General features: G+C 40.7%; 1 protein-coding gene across 1 annotated transcript; it reads right to left on the reverse strand.

The window, feature by feature from the left end:
* Positions 1-1,123: 1,123 nt before the first annotated feature.
* On the reverse strand, positions 1,124-19,040 carry LOC134662721 (zinc finger matrin-type protein CG9776-like). The gene is made up of 18 exons (XM_063518992.1): positions 18,604-19,040; positions 18,122-18,308; positions 16,267-16,460; positions 16,004-16,137; positions 13,866-13,994; positions 13,033-13,136; positions 12,273-12,391; positions 10,822-10,993; positions 8,881-9,066; positions 7,617-7,776; positions 7,146-7,280; positions 6,361-6,495; positions 6,047-6,193; positions 5,663-5,820; positions 4,929-5,065; positions 2,560-2,709; positions 2,388-2,512; positions 1,124-1,704 (listed from the first exon to the last, which is right to left on the reverse strand). The coding sequence occupies exons 1-18, from the start codon at positions 18,913-18,915 to the stop codon at positions 1,158-1,160; spliced, it is 3,231 nt and encodes a 1,076-aa protein (XP_063375062.1). The 5' UTR covers positions 18,916-19,040; the 3' UTR covers positions 1,124-1,157.
* Positions 19,041-19,218: the final 178 nt, after the last annotated feature.

Below are 19,218 nucleotides of genomic sequence, written 5' to 3' on the forward strand. Positions count from 1 at the left end.
AACGCGAAAGTTTTAATTGTTTATGTTTTTTTAAACTATTTTACGTCTTTGATATATTATACATTTAAGTCTTAGTTATAAAAGCCATGTATTAAGTTGTGTACTTGGCTACTTGGGTACTCAATTTGTCAAAGAGTAATATTATTTAACAATTTACATGTATTGGCGCGACAGTTATCTGTCATGACCTCATGACACGATCTGTTTATATTTATTTGTAATAGTTATTTACGATACAAGTGCGGAAAAGTGGAAATTCGAAACGAGTGGCGATAAATTAAAACACGACCGAAGGGAGTGTTTTAAATCGACACGAGTTGCGAATTACCTATTCGCACGTGTATCGTACAACGTTTTACAGTACATATGGACCTTTAAACTTTTGAAATACACACGAAAAGTGCTATTTTACGATTTTTTCAATTTCAAATTAGTCAAAACTTTATACTTTTTTTTGATACGTCACAAAAACTCGCTTCGTTAACGACTAAAGTCACAAATGTAAAGATTTTTCTTTAAATTATTTACAGATACATAGTTATTTTAAACTATGATGCAAAGTGATTTAAAATAAAAACGGAATGATTTAATCATATCAATTTCAATGAGATTGACAAGTTCATGATTAAATTCGTAATCAAGTAAGTTTAATTGAAACTGTTTATGTTTTAACTCACATTTATAGACGGGTCTATCGCGAATTTATTTTATTACCTTTATTTACCCGTCTATACCTAAATGTGAGTTAATATGTGTTTAAAACGCGAAAGTTTTAAATGTTTGTTTTTTTAAACTATTTTACGTCTTTGATACATTATACATTTAAGTCTTAGTTATAAAAGCCATGTATTAAGTTGTACTCGGCTACTCAATTTGTCAAAGAGTAATATTTTTTAACAATTTACATGTATTGGCGCGACAGAGCCCGTACCATGAGTCACTGACAGTGTCAAAACTGACATATACGCTATCGAGAATGTAGGTAATTTACTTTTTATACATCTCGTTCGCATTAATATGCGAGTACGAGTGAGATGCATAGAAACTACATTACGTTTACGATGGCGTTTATGTCAGTGCAAAACTGATGGTAGCCGTACAGGTATCTGTCATAACATGACACGATGTGTAAACATATTTGTAAAATTGATTTTCCTCTACATCCCAGCGACGTCGCCAGCATCGATGCCTAACATGGCCAAGTCATCCAATTCTTCTTTCTTCCTGGCCACGCTTCCATTTTCCTCTTTCGGCTTCTCTGCCGGCTTCTGGCTCTGCTGATTCTTCTGTTGGGTCTGATTCTGAGGCTTATTTTGATTCTGATTATTCTGATTATTAGGTTTGTTATTATGCTTATTCATAGGTCTCTTATTCTGCTGTCGCGGTTTCGGGCTGGGTACTAGGGGAACATGGTTGTCGTACAGCTGCGGTCGAGGAGGAAAAAGGTTAGGGTTGAGGGGGGGAGGGTTCATTTCGAAGCCCATCATCATGCCGGGGGGCATCTGCGGGGGCATGAGGCCTAGGGGGGGGAAGGGGGGCATGACGCCGCCTAGGGGGCCGAAGGGCATGGCGGCGGCGAAGAGTTCCTGTTGGGCTTGGAGTGCGTCAGCTTGTTTCTTCACTTCGGAGGGGAAGATGATGTCGAGAGCGTCCTGGAAGTCTTTGGAGAGGTTGCTAGGCGTCGGAGGTGGCGGCGTTCTGTAACAATTATGTGTTGAATGTTAGACTGATCAATATACTAGTTGACAATATTCAAGAACGAGTGCTTCTGCAATTTGGTGCTACTGATAACTAATCAAGTCTCGTCAGTAATGTTACAGTTCACAGAAGCGTCAGGCTTAGCCAGTGGGAAGACACTCCTGACTTCGGGCAAACTCGGCTCCGTTCGGCTCTGTATCGCTCCGAGTAATTATTAGCGTTGACACAACTTGACGTCCCATTACGTGCGCGACCACAGATGAGATAATGTCTCGAATTTTGACAACCCTAAATAGCAGAAAGGGATATCATGATTCGACCCTGAATCGTTGTCAAACTTCGGTTTTAAGGAAGTGTCCTTTCTGTACGGTAGTACTTATTCTGTAGCTTAGCGTATAGTTCGTTGCTTTAGCATTAGAAAGAAGGTAAGCGATCTTGAGTATATTAGTATTTTAATTGAAAAACGCTTTTTAAAGTTCAGTAACTATTACTTATGAAAGCAGAAGAATATAAATTATCGTATTAGATTCATAATTGTTACATATTTGCCATTATTTATTTTTAAAACGTGTTTTTCAATAAAAAGACACGTCAAGATTGTTGTTAAAAAAAACGAACTATAGGAGGGTGGCGTGGTTCAATGCTATATGTTGGATCTGTGGGGGGGTGATCAAGAAGCTACGACTCACGGCAGCAGGGCGGCAGGCTGCGGTGCTGGAGCCGGAGCGGGCGCGGGCGGCGCGGGGAGGAAGGCGACGGGCGCGCCGAGCGAGGTGGGCAGCGCCACGGCCGGCGGGCCCAGCTCCTGCTGGATCTGCGCGCGGGCTATCTTCTACAAGCTACGACTCACGGCAGCAGGGCGGCAGGCTGCGGTGCTGGAGCCGGAGCGGGCGCGGGCGGCGCGGGGAGGAAGGCGACGGGCGCGCCGAGCGAGGTGGGCAGCGCCACGGCCGGCGGGCCCAGCTCCTGCTGGATCTGCGCGCGGGCTATCTTCTCCTTGAACTCCGCCACCTGCGACCAAACATACACCGGTGAATCTACTTTTTCTTGTCACTCGTTGGCACGGTTACGTTCTCCCGGGGAGTCTCTATTGTTTCCCAAATAATTTTAAGCCATAATGTATTGTTTGCCCGCATTTTCGTTAGTCATAAATGTCATAATTCATTTGGTTTAGAAACGCGTCGCTTTTCAGGATTGGCATAAAACTAACCTAACCTAACCTATCTATAGGATAACCTAATGAAAATCCCAAAATGTTAACGGTTTCAGTTTTATGACTAAAGATAATATGACAAACAATACATTATGACTTAAAACTTTATGGGAAACGACGGGACCCCTCTCCTGGGTCACTCTTTAAAACCTGATTTTTAGGCATTTAAATTCACCAAACACGCTTCTTTGTAATACTTATAAACCCTTTCCATTGAGGGTCGTCTACCAAGCGTGTCAGAAGGTGGCGTACAATATCTTCTAACAAACTATGCTACTATTATCTCTTGGCTTAGCTAACCGGACAGAATAACAACAAGAAATAGTTGATCCACCCCGCATCAGATAATCACCTGCGGTCAAAATTATCGAGTGTCCCTCCTGTTCCTCATTTTATTTAAGGGGTCATCCATTAATTACGTCACACGTTTAGGGGGTGGGAGGGAGTCAAGAAAATGTGACATGTTGTAACATGGGGGAGGGGGGAGTCACAAACATTGTGATGTCACTAATTTCATCAGTAACCGAAAATTAATTTATATTTTTTTATTCGCTGTACAATTAAATAATGAGATTTTATTTAGAGAATGAAAATATATATCAAAAATATTTTTTTATTAAAAAAATAATGCCGAATTAATATTGTCGATTTCGTTGAAAACAAAATTGCCTAAAATGTGACGTCACACCAGGAGGGTAGGGATTTGCAAAATATGACCAAGTGTGACAAGGAGGGGGGGAGAGGCAAAAGAATCTAGAAATTCATGTGACGTAATTAATGGATCATCCCTAACTTGTAATGTTTGCGCCTGACAAACCAATTTTGTCAGTCGCGGTTACAACAAAAAACCGGCCAAGTGCGAGTCGGACTCGCGCACGGAGGGTTCCGCACCATCAACAAAAAATAGAGCAAAACAAGCAAAAAAACGGTCACCCATCCAAGTAATGACCCCGCCCGACGTTGCTTAACTTCAGTCAAAAATCACGTTTGTTGTATGGGAGCCCCACTTAAATCTTTATTTTATTCTGTTTTTAGTATTTGTTGTTATAGCGGCAACAGAAATACATCATCTGTGAAAATTTCAACTGTCTAGCTATCACGGTTCGTGAGATACAGCCTGGTGACAGGAACCCTAAAAACTTTGGGTACGGAACCCTAAAAACTACACTCATCCCTGTTTTCGGAGTTCCTAACAAAAGAAATAAATCAATATAATTATCTCCGCCTCCGCTTCCCTGACGAGCAGCTCTGACCAACCTATATCTATGTATCAAAATAAGTGTACCTTATGATGGCGATACCCTATTGTGCGTGATGAATGTTTGAGGTTTTGTGAGAAGATGGATGCACGTTCTTCTACAGTTTAAAATGGTACATTATCTTATGTTAATATCGTGTAATTTGTGACTAATTGTATACTGTTTTCTTTATCTTTTAATATTCTGTGTGAGGTAGCAGTGGTTTGGTATTCATACTGTTATGCTGTTTAACTTGTTTTGAAAAAAAAAAGTACAATAATTACGCTCCACAAAGTAGGCACCAACCCATTAGATGTTACGAATTAACTTTAATATTTGCAAACCATTCTTTTAATCAAATGTTCAGAAATATAAAACCCAATGACTATGCAATATCATATCGACGATCTGATTAATTCATCCTTAAGGATGAAAATTAGCCATAGTAACACTGTCACAAAACAACACAAACTCGTCGATATGAAATGTTATAGAACATAAATTATTTATAATTTATTATTACACAAAAATAAAAATAAAAACAACATAATAACACTTACTAAACCTACTATCCTCTTACTATGCTTCAGGTAAAAAAAATTGCCCTAAATCGCCGTCAACGGGCAGGGTGCCCAGAAAGCTGGCCGCGCTTTCTCGCTGTATAGCGATACTAATTCGCCGTGCGAAATAGTGGCCAGCCCTCTGGTCGCTCGAGGCCTCTATTAGGCGCGTCGACAATTCAAATAATTTGGAAATCTCTGATTTAAGAAATACTCTACCTTCTTTTGTATTTCTGCGTCCATTTCGTCTCTTCTCTTCTTGGTGGCTTCCTCTTCTTCCTTCTTTTTTACCTCTTCTTTCTTCTGTTCCTCAGTTTTAGTAGCTTTGCTTAGGTTTTTGTACACGGGCATTTTACCTAATAACAAAAAAAATATCTTTATTTAATAGTTTTAAAACACAATGGCCGACCGCTCTCAAAGCATAGAATAATTAATAGTACTACCGTACAGAACGGACCCTACAAAACCGAAGTTTGACAGCGATTCAGGGTCGAATCATCATATCCCTTTCAGTTATTTAGGGTTGTCAAAATTCAAGCCATTATCTTATCTGTGGTCGTGCACGCAAAGGGACGTCAAGTTGTGTCAACCCCAATAATTGCTCGGGGCGATGCTGAGCCGAACGGAGCCGAGTTTGCCCGAAGTCAGGAGTGTCTCCACACTGCCCAAAGCATTGAGTCCAGCAGGCCGCTGCCATATTTATCTAATACCTTTAAACGAGCAATTCTTGTTTATATATATATATATATATATTTCGGCGATCTCGGAAACGGCTCTAACGATTTCGATGAAATTTGCTATATGGGGGTTTTTGGGGGCGAAAAATCGATCTAGCTAGGTCTTATCTCTGGGAAAACGCGCATTTTCGAGTTTTTTTTTATGTTTTCGTCACCCAGATATTTAACTTTAACTGCGAGCAGACGCTGAGAATGTTGAAACGTTGTGTTACTCACCGATGAAGGGCATCTTCCTGATCTCTGGTTTCCTGGCGGGGCTGCGCCCCCGGGACCCGGAGCGGCGCTCCCGGCCCCGGGACTCCCCGCGCTCCCGGCCGCGGGACTCCCCGCGCTCCCGCGACGAGCGTGACCGGGACGGACGCCGCTCCGGCTCTCTGCGAGGGAAAAACTATACTTTTAATAGGCGATTTAGTGACCGACGTTCAAATGACGTTCAAATTAAGTTAAGTTTCATTTTCGGTACAAGCTTTTATCGCTGACTGTACTTTTCTTTCCACAGACAACATACTCATCGAGACAATTCTCCAGACATCCGGCTCTTCAGTGAGTCCAGAAGCTGCCGGTCGCTCTCGTTGAATCTGATAATAAAACTGAACTAACCTCTTTCTAGAAGCGCCTCTGTCCCTGCTGTCTCTGGGGTCCCTGGAGTCCCTCGTGTTCCGGACGGGCGCGTCACGGTTCCTGGTCATTCGGCTCTTCAGTGAGTTCAGAAGCTGCCGGTCGCTCTCGTTGAATTTCATAATAAAACTGAACTAACCTCTTTCTAGAAGCGCCTCTGTCCCTGCTGTCTCTGGGGTCCCTGGAGTCCCTCGTGTTCCGGACGGGCGCGTCACGGTTCCTGGTCATTCGGCTCTTCAGTGAGTTCAGAAGCTGCCGGTCGCTCTCGTTGAATTTCATAATAAAACTGAACTAACCTCTTTCTAGAAGCGCCTCTGTCCCTGCTGTCTCTGGGGTCCCTGGAGTCCCTCGTGTTCCGGACGGGCGCGTCACGGTTCCTGGTCATTCGGCTCTTCAGCGAGTCCAGAAGCTGCCGGTCGCTCTCGTTGAATCTGATAATAAAACTGAACTAACCTCTTTCTAGAAGCGCCTCTGTCCCTGCTGTCTCTGGGGTCCCTGGAGTCCCTCGTGTTCCGGACGGGCGCGTCACGGTTCCTGGTCATTCGGCTCTTCAGTGAGTTCAGAAGCTGCCGGTCGCTCTCGTTGAATTTCATAATAAAACTGAACTAACCTCTTTCTAGAAGCGCCTCTGTCCCTGCTGTCTCTGGGGTCCCTGGAGTCCCTCGTGTTCCGGACGGGCGCGTCACGGTTCCTGGTCATTCGGCTCTTCAGTGAGTTCAGAAGCTGCCGGTCGCTCTCGTTGAATTTCATAATAAAACTGAACTAACCTCTTTCTAGAAGCGCCTCTGTCCCTGCTGTCTCTGGGGTCCCTGGAGTCCCTCGTGTTCCGGACGGGCGCGTCACGGTTCCTGGTCATTCGGCTCTTCAGTGAGTTCAGAAGCTGCCGGTCGCTCTCGTTGAATTTCATAATAAAACTGAACTAACCTCTTTCTAGAAGCGCCTCTGTCCCTGCTGTCTCTGGGGTCCCTGGAGTCCCTCGTGTTCCGGACGGGCGCGTCACGGTTCCTGGTCATTCGGCTCTTCAGCGAGTCCAGAAGCTGCCGGTCGCTCTCGTTGAATTTCATAATAAAACTGAACTAACCTCTTTCTAGAAGCGCCTCTGTCCCTGCTGTCTCTGGGGTCCCTGGAGTCCCTCGTGTTCCGGACGGGCGCGTCACGGTTCCTGGTCATTCGGCTCTTCAGCGAGTCCAGAAGCTGCCGGTCGCTCTCGTTGAATCTGATAATAAAACTGAACTAACCTCTTTCTAGAAGCGCCTCTGTCCCTGCTGTCTCTGGGGTCCCTGGAGTCCCTCGTGTTCCGGACGGGCGCGTCACGGTTCCTGGTCATTCGGCTCTTCAGTGAGTTCAGAAGCTGCCGGTCGCTCTCGTTGAATTTCATAATAAAACTGAACTAACCTCTTTCTAGAAGCGCCTCTGTCCCTGCTGTCTCTGGGGTCCCTGGAGTCCCTCGTGTTCCGGACGGGCGCGTCACGGTTCCTGGTCATTCGGCTCTTCAGTGAGTTCAGAAGCTGCCGGTCGCTCTCGTTGAATTTCATAATAAAACTGAACTAACCTCTTTCTAGAAGCGCCTCTGTCCCTGCTGTCTCTGGGGTCCCTGGAGTCCCTCGTGTTCCGGACGGGCGCGTCCCGGTTCCTGGTCATTCGGCTCTTCAGTGAGTCCAGAAGCTGCCGGTCGCTCTCGTTCAATCGCGCCTCTGCGTTCGCCAGCCACTCTTTAAAAACAAATAATTAATAGGGAATATTACGCGAAACTCTGCGTAGGGGGCGCCACTTCCACAATCCGTCACAAGCTACACCTACCCGCAAACGAGAGACTCGAAATTTTGTTACCTCTCTATCACTCTTGGTTCGAGCGATAAAGAGACAGCACAAAATAGATACAGTACAGAAATCAATCTACATACAAAGTGCGCTCGAGCAACGCACACATAGACACTGCTCACGGACACGATATCTCGGACCGGTTGGGACCAGTGCGAGCGCGAGTGCCAACCGCTTGAGACACGCTTCTGTGAACTTTTTTGTGCAATAATGGAGAAACAAAAAAAAAGTTATTATAACTGTTCAGTGGACGGTTGTTTAAATTCAACATTAAACGGTGAATTGTCGTTTTTTAAGCTACCAGTGGTTTCAGAGAGGTAAGTAGGTATCTGCTTGTATTTCGATGGTTCGTTTTAACGTTAAACAGAACAGTTAGGTAGGTAGGTAAGCACCCCGCCCCGGCCACTACTAGATACGAGTGCCACTATCACGATAGTTTTTTGTGCATAAATCATAGTTGACAACCCTAGAGCGACCGCCGAGCGTAGGTATGAAAAGTGAAGTACATACATGTGATTGACTTCTGTACTGTATCTATTTTGTGCAGATAGCTGAGTTACGATTTCGCGTTTTCCGGTAGGACCTTTGTAAACAAACCGCCTTGATGTATCAATGTCATATTTTATTGTCTGTGAAAACTTGTCAAAAAAACAGTTTAAGGCACAGTATGTATAAGTTACTCTATGGTTTACGAAAGGCGCTAGTGCTGCACTCTGGCGGCAGAACATTGCAGTAATACTCCCTATATATTGTTAGTCAACTACATACCTACATATATATTATTACATCATCGTGAATCAGTACATAGTACTCGCATAAAACAAAGTCGCTTCCCGCTGTCTGTCTGTCCCTATCTACGCTTAGATCTTTAAAACTACGCAACAGATTTTGATGCGGTATTTTTTAATAGATAGAGTTATTCAAGGGGAAGGTTTATGTATAATTAGTTAACCCGCGCGAAGCCGGGGCGAGTCGCTAGTCCAAGAATAACTTACTCTTTTTCTTCTTGTTGGCCGCAGAGTCGCTCTCCGAGCTGCTGGAGGAGCTGGACGAGCTGCTGCTGGAGCTCTTGCCTTTCTTCTTTTTGCTTTTCTTCTTTTCTTTCCTTTTCTTCTTCTGCTTCTCTTCTTTGACTTCGGGCGGCGGCTGCGGGCTGTCCTTGCGTTTTGTGTGGAAACCGTCTGTTGCATGATATGATATATGATATGATTTATTTATCTCACAATATACAATTTCACTTAAAATTACACATGGTAGATTGTCAGGGATTTATATTGTGATTGTCAGTTTTTTTACATTACGAAATAATTGAATAAGTATGAAGAATAAGTCACAATCAAAATTTCATTCAAAATTTAGGTATTAAATTACAAATCGTATGTCAGTAGTATCACAATAAATTAAAAACAAATATTTAAAAAATAATTAAGGTCACAATGAGAGGATCGTCATTAAAGTAATAAATAATAAATTATAATAAACCTTACAATTCAGATGTCAACAATCTAAGTAAATCTAATTAGTGATTTCATAAAACTCTTTTACAGAATACAGTGGTTTATCCAATAAAAAGTTTCTCAAACGGCTCTTAAATATTTTGTCAGAGGGCTCGTCTTTCAAGTCTTGGGGTAGTCGCTCGTAATAAGTAGGGCCGATGACACGCGGGTTTTTCCCTGCAAGTGCCATGCAACGCGGGACAGTTCTAAGGCGCCCTGTTGAGCGAATCACCTTGCCAGAGACGTTTACTTTAGAAAATGACGATAAGTTATTTCTGACAAACATCAAAACCTCAAACATATGTAGTGAGTAGTGCGTCAATATTCGGTAGTCTACGAAAATACCCCTACACGAATGTCTTGTTTTAACGCCAGCCATGAAAAAGTTTTTTGTCAATTTTTTTATTTTTGATACAAAATTTCATCGAGACAACTCTAACCCAAACAAAATTAGGTGGCATTATTAAATTATACAACGGGACTTAATCGCGTATCTAAGTTTTAAGATTTACTACACACACACACACACATCCACATGGAATCCAGTCATTAGTAAATGTAAGCGTAAACGAATATCGACAGTCGATAAATCGAATATCGTTAGTGTTGTGTGTCGACAGAGTGACATCCCTAGTGCGCAAAACGTTCAAGCGGATAAACAAGACCAAGTGCGTATAGTTCGAAAAACTCGCGCGGTTAGACGATGCTGATGTCAACTTAAGCCAGTCTTCTCCGAGACCACGGGGACAACGCCGTCCTCGAAACGTCGGAGGTAAATCTTAAAACTTAGATACGCGATTAAGTCCCGTTGTATAATTTAATAATGTGTAAAAATCGTGAAAGTTTAAATCAGTGTTAAAATTAGGTGGCGTTGTTTTATCACAGAGTTTTTATGGCGATCTCCTGTGTGTATCATCACATCAGCTCGATGGCACCATAATATTGCATTGTCATCCGACTTATGTATGCATCTAGTCTCTTACCAAAAGAGTAGACTTTATGACTGTTACCACAAGGTTGATAATCAAACGGATAGACTCTGCAGTGCAGCTTGCCCGTCAATGCAACCTCTTAGCGAGTGACGTTCGCCTGGTAGTTTTGAATCGGAACAAGTGTTTTTGCCTAATTTCCTATTTTATTTAAACTTTATTGCACAAAATATATACAACAATGTACAAATGGCGGACTTAATGCCAAATGGCATTCTCTACCAGTCAACCATAGGGCCAAACAGAGATACCTTCAATTGGTGCAGAGAGAGAAAATATATTGAGTGAGTTAAAAAAAGCAAACTATACTTATAAATTACATAAATAAATAAAATATATATAAACTACCACATATTTATAAAATACATACTATAAATATAATAATGATGGATATTATTCGAACTCTTGCTTTAGCAAATGCTCCTCAATGACTACGTAAGATGTGTGTTACCTTTGTTGAATGTGATGGTGTGCGCGGCGTATCTGCTCGCGGCTGCCGCTGCCGCTAGCTGCGCGGCCTTGGCGGGGTCTTCCTTCACCTTGGAGCCGCGGGCCTTTTCGAACGCCTTCTGACGGTCCGACATCCAGTCGGTCTCCCAGTGTGGGTTCTGCTCGACGAAGTTCTGCAAAACAATGTTTATTAACGGCCTTGTAGCCTAGTGGATAGTGCCTGCCTACGAAGCATGAGATTCCGGGTTCGAATCCTGGTAAGAGCATTTATTTGTGTGTAGTTGTATGTTTAGAGTTCCCGAGTTATATTCTAGCCTTTAATTAAATAAAGGATATTAATGGCATTTAACCCTTTATAGGGCATAAGGGCGTCAGAAATTATGCAATATTGAACCCTATCTCTTTGAAATAAAGTTAAAAATTAGGTAGAAAATATATTCCCTCCTTATAAAGGCTTAACCTTTTGAACGCCAAGAACACCTAAAGGCGTCGTAACTAGTCGTGCCCACAGCGCCATGAATAACTATAAGTGTTATGGCGTACGCTGTCAAAGTAACCTTTACACTTTCAAATACGGTTTACATTAGCTCGCTTGCGCCCGTGACCTTGGCGTGTGAGTGACGTTTTAGTTTATAACGTGAAAGGTTCAAAGGGTTTTTTAAACACTTTTCCTGAACTTTATTAAATGAAAAAAGCGTAAACAACTATGTACGTTACTTACGGTCATACCTCGCAACCGAGCTAGCAAATCTGTAGCAGTTGTACGTCAGGGTTATCACTACTACGCATAAACTAAAGTAAGAAAAATATTTTACAGTACATATGGTGTCATACCAGAAGGTTAAGGAGTTGGCAGAGGACCGGATGAGTTGGAGATTGCTCCACCGACAAGAGCACAGCTCTTAAATAAGAAGAAGAAGAAGATGGGGCTACTTTTTCGCACTAGTGCGTAAAATAGCACTTTTCGTGCGGATGTCGAAACTTGTGCCATATGTACTGTAAAACGTTGTTCGATACATGTGCGAATAGGTAATTCGCAACTCGTATCGATTTAAAACACTCCGAAGTCGTGTTTTAATTTATCGCCACTCGTTTCGAATTTCCTCTTTTTCGCACTTGTATCGAAAATAACTATTCTTTGTTTTCAAATACACCAATATTTTCAAGCAATGAAAATTCCATGTTAATATTTGAAAGAAATGCGAAAAAAACGTGATTTTATAAACAAAATAACAGATACATTGAAGCGCATCTAATATTCATTGACCTGTTAATTTATATTATTTTACAGTAAATTAAACCGGGTTATATCGGAAGAGGGCCAACAACGATCAATTTTATTAATCTTACATACAATAAAGTTAAAGCAAAATGGTTCATCATAATCGCCAACCCTGACACAAAACTGTCATATGCTACGATTTTGCTAGCTCCGTTGCGGGGTATGCTTACGGTATAGTTTTTGGAATGCACGATAGACTTGAGATGCGCAGAAGCGCAGTGCAGGTCCCCAATGAATTGATCGCACAGCTTGCAGTACCACGCCGTCGACGGTACGAAGAATTGTAAACCTTTAAACAAACAAGATACGGTTCATAATGGCATACATATTTTACGGCATGAGCCTTTCTTTGATTTCCGATTAATTATAACTTCTGGTCGCATTAATCAAATTATACAACCGAAATTAAAATGTAGGCGACATTCCCGCAAATGTAGCTAGTCTCTGCAATAGCAACCTGAAAGACAGTTTACAACTTATGAGATACATATTATTTAGCTGTAAAATCCATAGGACAGCGGTGCCAGAGAGCATGTAATCTCTCGTCATAATCACAACTAAGGCGCTTTACTAGGGGCGTGTACACTGTACCTATTACAAACCGATTTGTTAGTAGAAAAAGGCGCGCAATCAAAGTTGGGAGATCGAACCTTCACGCCTATTGCGCCGCCATTTCTACTGACATAATCATGGTATAATAATATACTCCGCCTGGTACTCTTTTCCGACTTGACCTTGACCACGTGACTGACACAAGCCTACGTCATCATGCGACAGCGCTATATGATAATATGCGATAGCGCTATATAAAGTGGCAATGTTATTGTGACGTCTGTCCTCTTGTGTCACTCTGGGAAGAGAAGACCATGTTTTATTAGACTATGGACATAATGGGTTCGCCAGACTATAGTTATTAGAGTGATGTGATACCTCTGATAGGGGTCCGCTTGGTGGGTGCCGAGGGAAAGCTTGGGAACCCCTCGTTGGCCGTCGTCACGCTGTGCCACGGTGCTTCCATGTGTGCGGCCGCCATTCTGCAGACAATCATTGTTATCATCATTTTGTCAGCCTAATAAAGGTTCCGTCACACAGGCGCTTTTTCCGGGCGGGGCGTGAGCGTTTTATATGTAAAAGCGGCGCGGCCCGCTCACGCCCCGCCCGGAAAACGCGCCTGTGTGACGGAACTTTAAACAGACTTTACAGAGTGCAAGTGCTAAAACCCCGAACACGTACATATTTTAAGTTTAGTTGGAATGGAACTTAGTCTCTTTGAGCATTATAGATTTTAGAATATCAACGAATTAATAAATCGGCACCAACATGGTGTATATCTCAACTAATATTATACCTAAATGCGAAAGTAATTCCGCCTGTTACCTCTTCCACAGAATAAATAATAGTACAGAAGATTCACTCTCCAACAAAACGCACCTATTACGACAGATGTGACCGCTAGGTGGCGCAAGCGCGGCCAGGCGTCCGTTCCTTAGCGGTGCGCGGTAACTATTATGGCTAGACACTAAAATTGGTGTGGGCCGCATGTACTTGTAGGTACTTGTAGCAACGCGACGAAATCGCGGAGTGAGCCACGCCTTTAGAGTTCCGTGCCTCAAAAGGAAAAAAACGGAACCATTATAGGATCACTCGTGCGTCTGTCTGTCTATCCGTCTGTTATGAACTCGTTGCACACGCGACACCAATGCATTTCCGGGTCGTAGTACACATATTCTTATTCGTTGGTCTGTGGGTAGATGAGGACTTACTTCTGATGAGCCGGCGAGTGTAGATGGTTCAAGTAATCCTTGGCCGTGGGTGGGAACTCGTTGCACACGCGACACCAATGCATCTCCGGGTCGTAGTACACATAGTTGAACTTCTTGTTCGTTGGCGACCTGTGGGCAGATGGAAAGGTTAGCATAGGTCACTATAGTGATGTCATGATATATCTGAACCATATTCAAATTGTCCAATCGAAATGTAATTTTAGTATCTAGGATATAAAAGAAAAGAAATTAAATGCTGCGAAATTAGCAATTTCAATATAGATAGCGCTTTCAGTATGGTTGTCTATGCTTTTAAATTTGATAGGGTAGCATGTGGCTTGTATTAACAAAATGACTAAGGAAACAACAACTGTACTTATTATTTTTAGACCTCTAGCAATAATTATCTGTAATTCTGTATCTACATAATGTATTCAAAATGTAAATTTTATGTAGCGTCTGAAATTAATGATTTCAATTGCTATTTTCACAGTACGGTACCGTATTAATATAAACTTAAATTAGCTTATCTAGCAAGCACCAAACAGCAGTATTAAGACATTTGATAGCCGCAATCTAGTTGCAGTCGCAAGTCTTATTTTAACATTTCCAAAGGGATACGGACGTCAGAATAAATAGGAACTATTTCATCAAAGAAATCTTTCTTCAAATAAAAAAACGGTTATAAATATATACCGATATATTTGAACGATCATTGCCACTTTTATTATGAGGCGATAAGTTTTACATAACTGTATAAAAAGAGGACCTTAACCTTTTGAACGCCACAGACGGCAATTGACGTCAACGCAAAATCGTGACGACGCCAAAGACGGCATTTGCCTTCGATCGTTTTTTGATGAAAATCTACTGAAAAACACCCCACTTTTAGGTTGGCATTAATTATTCACAAAACTAAATTTTACCCCCGTGGCGTCAGTGGCACGGCAAATGGGTGCGCCGTTTGGCGTTCAAAAGGTTAAATAAATGATCACAAGAAATTAAAAAGTAGTGCAATAAATATAACAAAAGGAATCGGCAGGTTAGCGCGAGATTTTTCTTTTCCAGTGTCCAGGGAGTCCTGAAAACACATTGGTCCGATGACCCGGTTGTTACTAGAATATAGGTAATAGTATGGAAAACACCATTTTCCTTCCTGAAGTAAAGCAAAATTATATAAGCAGTTAACAACTTTTTGGTTATTTCACTTGAAGTGTTAAAGCTCCCATGTAGTTTTTTTTTACAAAAACAAATAATATTGATCTGCTTGTTAAATTTTTCATTTTACCGCAATTGTTGTGTTTAAAACACTTTTCTTTTGGTGTTTATACAATATTCTTTCCAATGTTACATTACCGTGTTTTTGTTTAATTTTAATTAAACGTGAATAATATAATTGCTGAAAAACGCAAAAACAAGGTAAAGAAAACAAAGCAATTGTGCAGATTAATATTTATTTCAGTCCACTTGCAATTTTGGTCCATCAAGTCACGTGAAGATTCACATCAGTCACTATGAAACAATATTATCTTAATTTAAGATACAAAAATAATACAAATACAATACATAATATGTGTCACTTAACTTAAAACTCGGGTAAATCCATTCAACCTTCTCAGCAAACATCTACCCTATTACCTTTTCTTAATACCAAAATCACATAATCTGACAGATGGATTTACCCGAGTTTGAAGTTAAGCGTCACATATAATATTATAATACAAAACGATTAATATTATAATAATCACAACAGCACACAGCAATTTAATAAAAGCTACAATAATTCTTATAAATAACGAATTAAACCATACCAAAATCCTCATGATATATAAAGTATGTCCATTCCTTGTGCTATCTTCAAGTAAATATTCTTCAAACTTCAAACTGAAAGCAATCGAATTACCGCGAAAGCCTCTCTCATTCCTGCTTCGGGATACATTTCATCTAATTTAAAATAACCTTAAGTCTTGTTTAACTAAAATTTAAAGGCATTAGATATCAAAGCATGTTCAGAAATATCCCTCACCGTTAAAGTTTGGTGTGTATATTTCTAATCAAGCTTTACGTGCAAAAAAATTAATAAATATGATAAATTTCAGCTCAACAAGACAAATAGAAACATGTAACATGTGGCACACCTGGATTTCCTCTTAGTCTTCTGGTCGGGGCTCGAGTCTCCGGAGTCCAGGGCCGCTTCCGCTTCCTCTCCGATTATGCCGTTCAGCATGTCCACCACGTTGTTGATGGTCTTCAGTTTGTTCTGAATCTCCAACTAGACAACAGGCAAGCATAAATGCAACGGATTCCCAGTTGTGTACGTAACGCAAGCAAAGCTACACAACTAAGAGTCAGAGTAAAATGTTCAAAAATATTAATGTTCACTTAAATATTTTGTTCAAACCTGTAGTTTGGTATTCTCTTTTAAAAACCGTTTAGTGTCCGGCGAGGGCGATCGCTTCGGGTCGCCACGGAGCTCGTTGCGTTGGTCTTTAAGCGTTTCGAGTTCCTTTTTCAAAATTCCCGCCTTTTTCATGTACTCCTCGCGCTGCTTGGACAGTGCTGCCTTCTGGTGGCGCATTTCCGACTCAATCGCCGCTGTGTGAGAAATAGCACTGTAAGCTGATTGGTTACTTTGAAAAAGTGTGACGTCACGTAACGATTGGCTAAATGCGCGTGAGTTTTTTTTCTATGTAGCGAATGACATAAATTGACAGATAACGTGTTATGTGAGGTCACACTCAAAATAGCAAAATATAAAGATACTTATGTACAATTCGTAACGGTGGAAAAAAGCAGTGTTTCTGACTGATATTTGCAAGAGCCACCGCCAAAGGCTCAAATCAGATAATAAGCAATAATATCAGAACCTGTATCGGACTTATTCGTTTTAAGACATCAAAGAATCACCAAAATCAACATGACGACGAAATCAAGATGGTGTTGAATCCTAAATATATATCCCTGAAAACATATATCACCACAAACAACACACATTTCAAAAAACATTATAAAATAATATTAGTCATATTCGAAAATTTGAATAAATAAAATAGTAAAGAGATATTATAATTAAGTATATTGATTCCCTGTGATGATTAGCTTCTTTCTTCAAGCTAAGAACTATGTTCCTTTTCTTTCTTTTTCTTCTATTGTCATCATAGCTATGCCAGCTCATTGATAAGGTCAACTATTTTGTGATGTAAATATTTTGGTCATTTTGTTAATTTCAAATATGCATTTGACAATATAAAAGGGCATTACTGAATTTACAGAATTAATGTCTTACATATGATGATTTGTTAGGAACACCAGGCATGCAATAGATTACATTTGAACATATCTATGATGATTGAATATCACCAATAATACAGTCATGCAGTATAATGGTTCCATTGCCAGTATATGTAGATTTCAATAACCAATAACATAACATTTAATCTTTTTGTCAATATTGTATTATAGAATAGACTGCTGATTTTTCTTGTAGGTGGTAGGTTAGAATTGAATTTGTTTTGTTTTAAAATTGAACAAAACAAAACAAATTCAACTCTGTTCTATTTAATAATGATTATAATTTCATTGTAAGTAATTTGTACAAGTGAGTATTAGGAGGACTGTGGGATGCTAGAGGTTACTTAAATTTGCTAAACTCAGATGGTTTCATCTACAAATGGTTGACTGATATTTGACGCTAAATATAGTTTTTTCTTTATATTTATATTTCTATTATAGGGTGACTGCTATAGTTATTGACCCCTACATAATAATTGGCCTTTCCTAACAAATCAGAGAAACAAGAAAATTGAGACCTTATTGTTATGAGTGGCCAATAACTATGTATAGCATCACCCTACAAGACTATCCAAAAAACCTTGAAAAAGAATGCTTGAAGATTTACCTGAATTAAGCAAAAACATACCTGGGGACTTAAACCACAATTTAAATAGACAAGCTTTTTATTATAACTTCATAAAACACTTATTTTTATGCCATGCATTTATTTGTGCATCAAACAACACTGAATATAAAATACCTACATGGAATTTATGTGTTGGTTGGTAAATAATTTAAATCCTAGACAGAGAAATACATAAGAGAATGGGCAAAAAGTGGTTAGAATCAGATCAAGTTAACTGTAAAGAAATCAATACTCTATTTCATTGATAATAATGTCAGTGTCAAGATATTTTTTTCAGTTGCCGTAACTTAATATATTTAATGCTAATGTAAAAGCAGAAAAAAGAAATGCATCATACCTTCTTTCTTGATCTGATCTTCTACATTAAATTGTGGAAGTGCTGTTGGTGGTGGTGGCAGTGACAGCTGGTTCCAGTTGCCAATCTCCGGTGGGTGCGGGGTCGGAGGCACCGTAGCAACGGGAGGGAAGTCGTCGTAGATGCCAGAATAAGAAGGTGGTGGGTAGTTGCTGAATGAAGGATTTGACTGCCAACAAGGGATTTGCTTTTAATTTCAACACAGGATTGCAAATAGATGTGTAAGTTCTTTAAGTAGATCTTTGCAATTTTTTCAAGAAAAAGAATAAGTCTGGTGTAGAAATAGTTTCAACTTTTCAAGTGAATGTTGTAAATCTGGTCTTTTCTTATTTTCGTCTTTAAGAGCTTTGTCTAATAACTGTATTGTTAAAACAAAAATGCATGTTTTTGCATTTAGAAGTGGAAAAATATCATGCAAGTACAACAGATTGAAACATTCCTTTGGTAAACAATGAATTCTATACCTCCGATTGTTGGAAGGACGGCGGCGGGGGCGCAAAGCCAGGGTCTGGAAACTGATTCGCCTCCCACAATTCACTCGGTTCAGGCAGCTTGGCGATCTCACTCAAAATGTTCTCATCTAGGTCCTTGTCGAGTTTAATTCTTGGGGAGCGGCTACGCCGCTTCTCGTCCCTCAGAGGGCTGCGGCTTCGCTTCGGAATTGGATGCCGGTATTCCCGATCACGGTTTCGATCTCGCGGATCACGATCTCTATCCCAATCCCGGTTGTAATAACCCTTCCTAGGGTCGCGAGACTCGCGAGGATCACGCGACATGTTTCACAAATTAAAGTACGCACTAAATACTGCAGTAATTATAGCTCTCGCTACACTAGATACCAATATTAACACTTAAGTTATGAGTTCATTTACGTTCACTTAAAATAAAGTTGCTTTTATTGAGAATATTATCAACAAAAGTCAAAGTTGTCGATAATAAATGCGTCGGTCGCGAACAACGAACCGACGCCATTTGTAATATTTTTATTTTTTATAATTTAGTCTATGGTTTCATATCACATTGTATCACACTCGTACCGCATTAAAAGTGATAACACACTATCGCACCTTGGTGCGTTG

This window comes from Cydia amplana, chromosome 3 (genome assembly GCF_948474715.1).
Source record: "Cydia amplana chromosome 3, ilCydAmpl1.1, whole genome shotgun sequence".
Lineage (NCBI taxonomy): Eukaryota > Metazoa > Arthropoda > Insecta > Lepidoptera > Tortricidae > Cydia > Cydia amplana.

Bases quoted from the DNA above. Each gene is read 5' to 3' on its own strand.
- LOC134662721 (XM_063518992.1), bottom strand. From the start codon at position 18,915: ATGTCGCGTGATCCTCGCGAGTCTCGCGACCCTAGGAAGGGTTATTAC. The intron at 12,392-13,032 runs GTATCACATCAC...GTTTGTTTAAAG, and splicing joins CAAGCGGACCCCTATCAGAG to GTTTACAATTCTTCGTACCG. The intron at 7,777-8,880 runs GTAAGTTATTCT...TTGTTTTTAAAG, and splicing joins GGCCAACAAGAAGAAAAAGA to AGTGGCTGGCGAACGCAGAG.